Here is a 12289-nt window from a genome sequence, read left to right as displayed (position 1 = left end):
TACCTACTTACAACAGCAAACATTTTTTTTAAATAAATCTTAATTTGACAGGAAATAATAAGGAAAAATAATTGTACATACTATTCCATAACGAGTACAATATCATTTCTAGACTCAAAGGCATCATATAACTGGATGAGGTTTGCATGGCTTAGCTGATTCATAACAGTTATCTCATTTTTCACTTCTTCCTGCAAAGAAACATTTTTTGTTATCATTTTTAGATCTTAGGATAATGCTTTGGCAAACAGCAAGCTTATAAACACACATATTATAAGACATAATGTTTCACTAGCAAGCTTCAATAGAATGAGGTTCAGGCTGGTACTCAGAATAAAAAGTAATATCAAACTTTACTAGTCTCAATAAAAACACAACATAAGCTCTTAAAAATATGTAATCCAATATTAAACTTGGCCATCTGACAAGTTTTGGTTCAAAGATATCCACTAGAAGATAACACATGATTAATTTTACTGATCAAGGGTAACTCTGCAATAAGCCAAAACTAGGGGATTGTCGAGGGTCTTATATGTACTTGGGCCTTTAAGTAAAAAAAAAAATCTTAAAAAAGGAATTATGCTAAACTATAGTTCATTAAAAGAAGGTTGTTTGCTTATACCAGTGGCTCAGCATGAAGCGCTAAACAGATATAACACATTTCTGATAGGCCTCAAATGTCATTTTTGCATAGGTTCTTGCTGACCCTAGTACCACCTCTGCTCCTGATGCAACGGCCTATGTTCGAGATAACACAATAAGACACATATGACCTACTAAAACGGCCTATCAACAGAGATAATACAATGTAAATTGTGTAAAGTTAATCAGAAAATTTAAATTAATCAATAACTAATAGTCCTGTTCTGCTCTAACTGAATTGCTGTAAGCTATACAAGAGGGCAGGGTTCCACTAATGTGTTCAAATATACACACAGTATATAATAACCCAATAAAAGTTGGATTTATTTTTCACAGCTGCAAGGCCCAGCTTGAGGTGGCTGGGGGTAGCCCTGGGGGGTAACCCATGAGTTTATGGGGGCTCTAAGCCAGGGCCTTATTTGAAGGTGCCAGTGACTCCCTGGCACATGGGTTTATCAAGAACTGCAATAGACTTAGATTTATGATGGAGCAAATGCCCCTATCTGGAGTAATTTTTATCTGCCAACTCTAAGTTGGTGCAAAGGGTTTAGTTTAGTTTTTGGTTTAAACCTCTGCTTCATAAATATAAGTTGCAAGTTTAAATGAGCAAGTCTGCAACTGATATTTATAAAGCAGCAGTATAACCTGCTGCTTTCTAAACCCTCTCCAACAAACTTAGAGGTTGCGGATGAAAATCCCCCCAGACTGATTCAACAAGGGTGATGGACAAGTCCTTCTCTGGTGCAATCGATTATGTGAGAGTACAGGGGCTGCATTGTACAAGTGGATGCTCCTCCAAAGCTAAACATGGGGAATGAATGTCCTCCACAATTTGCAATCTCAGGTGGACAGGTTCAATACATGTGACACTTGTTCATCCATTCAATGATAAATCTGGCCCAATGAGAATAACAAGGAGCATATAGATTTCACAAACCTTTTCTTTATGACCTCTAACTTTGATTACTTTTGCCGCCAGTTTTAGACCTGAAGATTTTTCTACACATTTGTGCACTTGACCAAACCGACCACTGCAAATAAAGATAGGGAAAAATACAATTACATTATATCACAATATACTATACTATAAATCGGTAACTGTAAATAGTACTAATTTGTAGTAGCAAGATAGTCTCTATATAAACTTTAAAGAAGATTTTTGTTGTTCCCAGGTAATAAGTTTTACAACTGAAATCCAAAGAGACATATAAAATTGTGTATTTATACAATCTTTGTATTGCACTTTCCATGTGCTTATTGCTAAGAAAATAACAAAAGTGCATGAAAAAAGCAAATACTGAAAGAATCTAAACTGATCAGATGTTCGGTTTAGGCCAAAACTTTCCATCTTTACAGAGGGTTTTGCTATCTGCAAATTTAATAGTGATGTGAAAGTTTTTTTTTAATAGTCTAATAAACTATGTATTTATCTTAAATGAGCTCTTGGAAAGTACATCAGGCCATAACAGTTACAGGTGACAAATTTATCCAGACTGATTGGGACCAGAACAGGTTTGAATTTCAGAATAGTTTAGATTTCAGAATATTTCTATTTCTCCATCTGTAAAATGGAACAGTTTGGAGAGGGGATGGGACCAAGTGTAGACAACGTCTTATGTCATTTAGACAATATTTACATGTTATAATACAGCTTATAAATGTAATCTAAAAGGTAGTTTTACATCACGTGTAATACTTAAGTATGCATAGTACCCTCAGAAACATAGTTACAATACAATAGTAATCAGAAAGATAATAGTTGTTTTAAATACAGACTAGCATTTACATTTTACAACATAACAACCAAAGCAAAGATGCAGACAGAGAAAACTGTAACATTCTGTTGGGGGAAAAGCTACTTTTTATTTATTTTTATTTTTAAATATCAATGAAAAATGATGCATTTCAGAATAATTATGGATTTTGGAATTCCAGATTTCAGGATATATACCTGCACTGTGTTTTGAAACACCATGAACAATGTATGTTAGGGAATAGCAAGATACTTGAGTATCTTTAACTTTCTAGAGATGGGGAACTGTATATAATTCACAAATTACTGTTATTTCTTGCTATGACTTTTTTCTAAGTGAATTGGTAGTAAGATGTGAGGCCTTAAGGTAAAGCCGGATTAAACAATGTAGGCAAATAGCTAGAAGCACCATTCTGGCTGATGGAAATGCTTGGCAAAGGCTCAGTATCAACTTACTTGCACTGTTCTACCTATCATGTATCTGTCTATCTGTGAGTAATAATAAATACTGCATACCCTCATACCCCCCTATAGATAATCCACTATAATAATAGCACACTATGTCCACTATAGATACCAGATACTTTGTCACTAATTCTCTCCAACACACTCAGTTATGAGTTCTGACACCCCAGGATATTCCTCAGCTGGGAATTATTACTGTAATACATTGAAAATAAAATATCGGTTTATATAATATTGATTCCAGTCCTGTATTTACTTACCTACCAAGTACCTCCTTACTTTCCAAAGAATAGAAGCTATTTATCTGTGCATGCTTAGCAGAGACAATGCGGTGATCAAATGGGGCTGGTGGAGGTGGCTTGGTATCTAAAAAAGATTAAAAATAAAATGTATCTCAAGACAGTGCTAAATCTCCTAAAATGTTTATTCATATAGAAATCATTGGGTTGTTACAGTGTGAAGCTATTGGCATAAATATAACAAACCCTTCCATTCAATAAAGCACATTATTCCATTTATCTGTTATTTAAATACAGGGTTTATTTAAACAGACAGTATTATCTTGTTCATGGTAATCATTGATTTAAAGGGACATGAAATCCAAATTTCTTCTTTCATGACTCACAGAGAGCATGCAATTTTAAACACATTTCCAATTTACTTCTATTATCTAATTTGTTTTGTTCTCTTGGTATCCTATGTTGAAAGGATATCTAGGTAGGCTCAGGAGCTGCTGATTGGTGGATGCATATATAAACACTTCATGTTATTGGCTCATCCATATGCATTGCTGTTTATTCAATAAAGGATACCAAGAGAATGCAGCAAATTAGATCAAATAAATCAATTGGAAAGTTGTTTAAAATTGTATGCTGTATCTGAATTTTGAAAGAAAATGTATGGGTTTCCTGTCCCTTTAAGAGCTAACAAGATTATTAACAAGCCAGCCGATTATTAACAGAATGAGTCAAGGATATACTGATATATAGATATATAAAGAAAAAATCCAAAATAAAGGAGCCAGAAATTAAGCTAGAGTCATGGCTTGCTAGTTCATTGGATTTGTAAAACCCAAAATAAGATTAATAACTAAAATAAGCATAGTACCCTATACTTACTGACATAGTAATATGAAAAAAAATCAATAAGCAAGGTAATTTGGGTAATATTTCATTATAAAGAAGATAATAGAAATATATTTTAGTGGTTGCTGCTTTATTGATATACATCGAAGGAACATAGAAGTGAAAATGGTCCTCTAAAAAGATGATTTTTTTCATGTGTGGAATTTAATTTAAATGTCTCTTATAACACTAATTATATTTTACTAAAATGTTGATTTTGACTAGTTATACTCCCTTTAGAATTGCCCTACCTGTATTTCAAGAGAAAGCAAAATTAGGATGATTAAGAAATTCCCATATATAGAATGTAAATTATATATTAAAGTGCCCTAAATTATTTTGGTGGTGTCCCTTTAATGACAGGGTTAATTTGTCTACATCGGATAAACATTCCGATGTAAACAAATTAAAATCCCACAATCACGGGATTTCAATTTGTTTACATAGGAATGTTGAGAGCTCAATGATGGGATAAGGTCAGGGGGCATCCCTATGACGCTAGGCACGCCCTCCAAACCGCAATTGCATCCTGGAAGTGCCGTTGGCTTCAGGACAGCCAAACGGTTATGAAGTTCTATTTCGTCCTAACGGCACTAAAGCCCAGCATGGTTAGGACAGAATAGAACATGATAACGGCACTAAAAGGTTAAAAACTAAAATTTCAGTTGCTAACATTTAAAACTAATTAACATGTAATTCATTGAAATATTAGTTTGTAAAGGCTAGAAGTCAGCAGGTAGAGAGAACAGACACAACCATGTTGTGTAATAAGAAGATAACATTCACACTGTTTACTCTCAACATTTAAAGGGCATGGAAATAAGAAATAAACTTTGCCATTAAATTCTTAATTTAATTTTTTCTCTTACGATGACTTTAATGAGGGGTAGAACATTGACAGCAATGCCATACATGCAGCACAATCTGGATTAAAGTGGCAAAAAAATATATACAGCGCCCTCCACTTATATTGGCAGTCACCCTTGGTAAATTTGAGCAAAGAAGGCTCTGAAAAATTGTCTTTATTGTTTAACCTTTTGATCTCTTGTTAAAAAAAATACACCAAAAAATTGTCTTCTCTCGTGGATATCAAACAATTGCAAACATAACACAAGATGTTGTTTTTTGAAAGCTAAATGTAAGGACAAACATTGGCTATTTTGTTGCCGCTATGTTCTTACTTGTATGATTAGTGACACCCAATGAAAGATATTTTTAATAATGTTTGCTAAAAATTAGGATATTTCACAAATATATAATAGAGAATGTTTTATTTTTCATACTTTTTTATGAGCGCAGGATCACAAACTATACTCATTGTTTATACAGTAATCATATTTGAGAAGATTACAGTATTCCCAGGTGCCACTCACATTTGAATGATATTATTGTTGCAAGCACTGTTGCTCGTTATGCTCTCATGCAAAGGAACTAAGTTCTAACAAAGGATGTGACCTTATCTGTGAATGTCAGCATAATGTCAGGTCAGGTCATGCTCACTATTGTCTAGTTAGAATTCTAATGATCTAAGCAATACACAGAGCTAAATTTTATGGAATGTATATTGCGCATCTAAAAATGTTCCATATGCTTTAATAAATTCTTTAGTATAGTATTTTGTAAAATGAATTAGAAATAGATATAATATAAATGGGAAACAATAATATTAAATATTTATTTTAGCCTGTATGAGTGCTACAACTGCTGTTTTGTAAATTAACTGTATCATAAATGTATTTCCATAATAAAAGTCAGGAGCTCCAACGTCTTGGTTCAATAGGTATTTAACCTTCCATACCATGTCTTGGAACTTTTCATACATATTTAAAGCATTTATGTACTTGTCGGGGCTGTGCTGCCGGGTTGTAAGTACCAGAAGCAAAACAAAAAGTAATTTAATGTTATATAAGCAGTAAGCAGAGCAAGTTACAAGCTGCCCGAAGTCACATCCTTGATTCAAAACAACTATGCATTGAAATGAGTACCAAGTGTTATGGTTCAGAGATATTCTTTGTTTCTTACCAAGTATAAGTATCTCCTCCTTTTCTTCTACGGCGGATTGCTCAGTGCAGTTTTCAGTGAAATCAGTTTCCTGTAATTCCTCATTAGAATTTTCTACTTTATATATGGTTTCCTCTTTATTACGGATAATGTCTTCCATGATATTTGCGTCCACCCTGCTTTTTTTGGTGTCATCTTTGTCCTCTTCATCAGTGACACGACGTTTGCTGCTGCAGCTGTAGTCATAGTTGTCAGTTTCACCATTCTTAGGTAATTCTTCTGATAATGTATTATCGTCTTTGGGTACTTCCAGTATTTTCCCAGCACTGCCATCAATAAAATACAGATGAAAATCTGGGTTAAGATGTCATGGCCCCCATGAATGTAAATCTATTTGTAGTTGGGTAGGGCCTCATGTTCAAATAATATCAACTGTAGTGCAAATTGGACTTTGTTATTTAGAGACAAACAAAAAAAAAAATGTTGTTCTTGATGGTCCATATTTTTATGAAACATTTCTAACATGTTATAGGGTAAATTGTAGAGATTACAGAACAATAACAGCCTACTGAGACCATGAACATTATTATATTTAGTTGTAAAGGCAAGTGACAAATAAATTAAATACTTTTCAGGTTCTCCTGTTTAAGGAGCACTAGGAGATGGCATTGTAAAAATATATATATAAAAATGAAATGGCTCATAAAGTATCCTATGGAGTTTACACCCATTAAATACATTTTAGGGAACTAAAATCACTATTTATATGATTTAATGTACCTCTAAAAGGGTATCTCACATCCAGTCATCAGAACCCACTAACAGTACAGATTTTCTAGATTACCTTAAATGAGAACTAATTACAAAAACACAATTACTTGGTAGCAAACGTCTGGCCTGTTAGTAGTTCTAGATGACTGGTGTTGAAACACTCTATTAAAAATATACTGGGCAAATTGAATGTAGAATAAATGCAAAGATTGGACCTATCTGTACACACATTAGTGGTAATTGGAAATATTATAGACAAGTGCGTACATCATTATCTTATATTTTCTAATACTCTAAATATATTAAAATGAGGCTGATATTCTGTATAGCTTACCAAGGTGAAGAAACTGCACCTGTTGTGCCCAATTGTCCATCTTCTAAATCAGAATAATGTTCTATATTCTGAGATGTATCTGTATCATTTTGGTCTCCGTCCTCAGATGGTACAGAGTTCTCATCTTCTGTCACTAATAATGTATTTTTGTTTTCTTGAGTGAACTCATCTTGATTGTTATCTTCTTCTTGACATTTCTCTTTGTTTTCAGATTCATCTCCTACGTCTTCAGTTTCAGAAAGGATGTTTTCTTCATCTGTACAGATGGAAATTGTCTGTATTGTTTCTTCCACGTGCTCCTGATTTTCAGACAAGTGATCTTCTGAATCCTCAGCCTCTTTATTATCTATTGCAGTTAATTGAATAAGTTCTTTGTTTGGAAGACTGCTTTGCTCGTTATCTGCTACTTCAACATCACCTATTTGAGACCACTCTTCAATAAATGTTTGGCTGTCTAAAATAGATATATCTATTGATATACAATGATTTACATCACAAACTTCTTCAGTGTCAAAATTTGGAAAATGATTGTCAACCAAGATGGCAGTCGTCTTTTTGGCATTTTCTTCGTTGAGCTTTTCAACTTTTTCATTTTGTGTGCAGAGTCTTTGAACACATCGCTCTAAAAGCAACAACAAAAAAAGCAAGCGTATAAAAGCTTTTGTGATTAGTACTTATTTATTGCTTTAATGCAAAATGTCCATACAGCAGCAGTATCAAGCTAAATAAGCTGTATTATAGTTTACACAGAGAAAGCCATCATCAGCATACATACAAATAGCTATATCTGCAATTCCTACAAAAAGCTCCATCACATAGTACAGGTCTATCAAATTTAGAAAATTTTATTTTTCTAAATTAATTGTTGATCTAGATAGTAGGGGTAATGTCCTTTTGAGAAGTTTGTACAATGTAATAGCGCTTTGAGGAAGTATTTTCTATGTTAAACTTCAAGCAAGAATACATTAGTCTGTGAGTGCCTGCTCAATGGGCCATAATAGCATATATTCAGTTGTAAATTATAAACAGACCATTCTGCATCTCTATAAAACAATATTGTTTTTTTATGCAAGTGGCACTTAAGCGTTTCGAGCAAATTACACAGCACTATAAACTATAAAACATGCCAGATATAATTACTTCTTGTTATTCAGTATCAGTATAGTAGCTCTCCAGCAGTATAACTGTAAAACTCTAGTCGTGGATAAGATAAAATATGAATGCATTTTTCTTGATTTCCAAAGGATTTATTTATACACTTGTAAGAAATTACCATATTAAAAAAAAAACTTTTTAAGAAAATTATTAAGAAACTTGTAAGAAATTATATAGAGTAAAATTATAATGAAATTACCCAAATATGTAAAGAAAAAAAAGAAGCATTTATAAAACAAAAGCAAATTAATTTAAATGCTTCCCAAAACGAGAGGAGACAAGTAAGTAGCAGTCATACAATGCAAATAAATCTCAGACTGGTAGAGCGCTTCTCTCTTCGTATGCAAATATATATATATATATATATATATATATATATATATATATATATATATACATACATACACACACACACACACACACATATATTATGAGGCCCATTTATCAAACTCCGAATGGAGCTTGAGGGTCCGTGTTTCTGGCGAGTCTTCAGACTCGCCAGAAACAGCAGTTATGAAGCAGCGGTCTAAAGATCGCTGCTCTATAACCCTGTCCGCCTGCTCTGAGCAGGCGGACAGACATCGCCGGAATTCAACCCTATCAAGTACGATTGGGTTGATTGACACCTCCCTGCTGACGGCCGATTGGCCGCGAGTCTGCAGGGGGCGTCGTTGCAACAGCAACTCTTGTGAGCTGCTGGTGCAATGCTGAATATGGAGAGTGTATTGCTCTCCGCATTCAGCGATGTCTGTCGGACCTGATCCGCACTGTCGGATCAGGTCCGACAGACATTTGATAAATATGCCTCAATATGTTTGTCTGTTTAAGGCAGTATAGAATAGAATATAAAAATCATTTTAAAGGGACAGTAAGGACGAATAAGAAATTCCCAGACATAGGGCTAGCTTCCATCGATATGGTAAAATGTGGAAACTGGTGGTAACTTAAAAAAAATCTCCATAAACTTTAATGGAGATAAATGTTTCTATTACCAGTTTTCACAATTTAGTTAGAATCTTGTTTAAAATTATAATAGCTCTGTACTAATTAATCAGAATTGCTATATATAAAAAAATACCTTTAATTTGGTCATGTAGAAGGGTCTTCCCTTTGCCCCCAAACTCTCACCCCAATACCATTCCTATAGTGAGATCTTGCTCTTTCCCTCAATCCAGCAGAGGGATGTAAAATGCATGAATCTTACTAACAACTACAGAGCTATTATAACTTCTTATTCACAGTTACTGTACCTTTAATAAATATTTATATTCTCTTTACTATACCGCTTTCTGCACATATTAAAGGGACATTAAACACTAAATACATGCTAGATAGACTGATGCATTCAAAGAAAAGATTAGTCCATGACTAACTTGTAGATGTATTTTTTTAAAGTTTCATTAGTTGTTTAAAAAGTGACAAAATAAGTGTAAAGTTTTAGTGCCTATAAAACACTGGGAGCTGCCATGTTGTAACTTGTGTTACCATCTCTGCTGTGGCCAATTAGGGTCAGTTATAAATAGGTCACTAGAGTGTGCAGCCAATGGCTGTGCTGGATTTAACAGTGTTCTGCACTTCCATTTCTAACAGGAACTGAAAAGCTCACAATTTCAGAATGGAATTACAGGCAAAGAGGACAACATAAATAATGAAAGTATATTGCAGAGTTGTTTTATTATATACAATTTATCATTTTATATTACCATCTCAAAGTGTTTAATGTCCCTTTAAATGGACAAATTAAGGTTATCAAATAAAATTTTCATTACATCATAAAAAACAACTTTGCAATATTCTTTCATTTTTAATTGTCCTTTTTTTCCTGTAATTTAATTCTAAATGATGGGCTTTCTATTCCCCAGAGTTTCTATAAGGGATAGGGAAGTCAAAATTAAACTTGCATGATTCAGATACAGCATGTTTTTTAAGACATTTTTAAATTAATTTATGTTTTCAAATGTACTTTGCTCTCTTGGTATCCATTGTTAAAAATCAATATGTACAGGTCCTACACTAGTGGGAGTTAGGTAGTGATTGGTGCCTGAACACATTTGTCTCTTGTGATTTGCTGACTAGATGTGTCCAGCTAGCTCTCAGTAGTGCATTGCTGCTCCTTCAGCAAAGGATATCAAGAGAATGATGCATATTTGATAATTTGATAAAGTAAATTGGAAAGTTGTTAAAAATTGTATGTTCTATCTAAATCCAAAAAAAAAAATGGGTTTCATGTCCCTTTAAGTAAAGGACACAGCCATGTTGTAATTTAGTTATCCTAGATATAAAAGACTGCTCACATCTTGTATCCTCTGTTGTGGCCAGTTTGTAATAGTTACAAATGAGTCCTTTTAACATTGCTATATTTCATACAGCCATTGTTTGGACACATTAGTGAGTATGCCACTATTTGTCCTCAGCAGAGAAGGAAAGCTAGGTTAAACATGGATGTAGCAATTACTTTATATAAACTAAAAACTCACACTTATTTCTGCAATATTTAGCCAACTAATGTAATTTTACAAAATAAATATACATATTAAAACCTATTTATTGCATTTACATGAAATTATGCTTTATTTAAAAATATATTTGTGTGTAAAATAATGAAGGTGGTCTACATATGAAGCTAAATATATTGTATATTTTTCTTTCTAGAGAATTATTGTTGTATTAAGGATGCTCATTGTCAACTCTAAAACATTATTAAATGGCCATTATAGCAGAAAAATGAAATGCCCTAATTCAATTAATCAGACCGCTGCTTATTAACCTACAACGCCAAATATAAAGTGGCATTTCGGTGATTGACAGTCCCTGCTCATGAAAAATTGGACTTGAATAACTGTAAACCGTTCATACTGGAGCATAAAGAGCTATAGCACATCAAAACACTTATTTTCTTCTTCTTTTTTTTTTTAAATCAAGAGAAACATTATTACTGCTGCTTTAGCAATTTACAGTATATACCAAGTGAATAAGATCAATTTAGCACTGCAAAATTTGATGGTGCTCTACAAAATAAATGACAATAATAATAATATGTACATTTGTAAATCCATTTGAATATATAATAACTTAATCATACTGTATATCTGTTTCACACAGCATACCTGAATCTGGTTGTGGCTCTGTCACATGTTTTGTCCCCTCAAAATCCAAAGACAAAGCCTTATTCTGATTTGATTTTTGACCCGTTGTAACCTGTAGAGATGAAAAACAAATTGTATTTAGCGCATTAAATAAATGGAAAAGTCCACAATGCCATACGCAATTACAATTTAAAGGGATATGTGATAAAAATGATATTTTTGATAGCTGCAATATATTGAGACATTTGTTAAAGGGACATTAAAGGGATATAAAACCCAAACTTATTCTGTCAAGGTTCAGACAGAGCATGTAATCTTAAACAATTTACTTATTTTATCTAATTTGTTCTGTTGAAAAGAATACCTAGGTAGAATCAGAGGCACCAAAGCATTACTAGGAGCTAGCTGCTGATTAGCGGCTGCACATATATGTCTCTTATATTGGCTCACCCAATGTGTTTAGCTAGCTCCCAGTAGTGCATTGCTGCTCCTTCAACAAAGGATACCAAAAGAACAAAGCACATTTGCTAATAGAAGTAAATTGGAAAGTAGTTTAAAATTGTATGTTGTATCTAAAGCAAAAAAAATAAATAAATGTTGGGTTTAAAGTACTTTTTTATGAAATACAATTATAGTATAGATCAGCAATTAGGCTTTACATGTCTACATAAAAAGTAAGGATAAGGTAAAGGATACCATGAAGGTAGCTCTAATAGAAATGCTATGGATGCAGATTTGTATTGGTGGCTTTATTTTAGCAAGCTTATCACACTCACACTGCTATTACTTAGTCGGGTTGCCAACTGTCTTCCACAAAAAAACAAAATTTATGCTTACCTGATAAATTTCTTTCTTTTGCGATGTACCGAGTCCACGGATTCATCCTTACTTGTGGGATATTATCCTGCCCAACAGGAAGTGACAAAGAGAGCACCACAGCAGAGCTGTCTATATAGCT

At 33.4% G+C, this 12289-nt stretch overlaps 1 protein-coding gene across 1 annotated transcript in view; it reads right to left on the bottom strand.

The window, feature by feature from the left end:
* The window catches only part of MYLK4 (myosin light chain kinase family member 4), a 73807-nt gene that overhangs the window by 15741 nt on the left and 45777 nt on the right, over positions 1-12289 (bottom strand). The window contains exons 2-7 of the mRNA XM_053714659.1: positions 11353-11443; positions 7091-7712; positions 6007-6311; positions 3121-3226; positions 1580-1673; positions 82-191 (exon numbers count right to left, since the gene is read on the bottom strand). Of these exons, the coding sequence (XP_053570634.1) occupies positions 82-191; positions 1580-1673; positions 3121-3226; positions 6007-6311; positions 7091-7712; positions 11353-11443 (1328 nt within the window). The remainder of the gene's footprint in view (positions 1-81; positions 192-1579; positions 1674-3120; positions 3227-6006; positions 6312-7090; positions 7713-11352; positions 11444-12289) is intronic.

This window comes from Bombina bombina, chromosome 5 (genome assembly GCF_027579735.1).
Source record: "Bombina bombina isolate aBomBom1 chromosome 5, aBomBom1.pri, whole genome shotgun sequence".
In the NCBI taxonomy this organism is placed as follows: Eukaryota; Metazoa; Chordata; class Amphibia; order Anura; family Bombinatoridae; genus Bombina; species Bombina bombina.
Note: the sequence above shows the minus strand (reverse complement) of the source record. Positions and strands in the feature narration are given on the sequence as shown.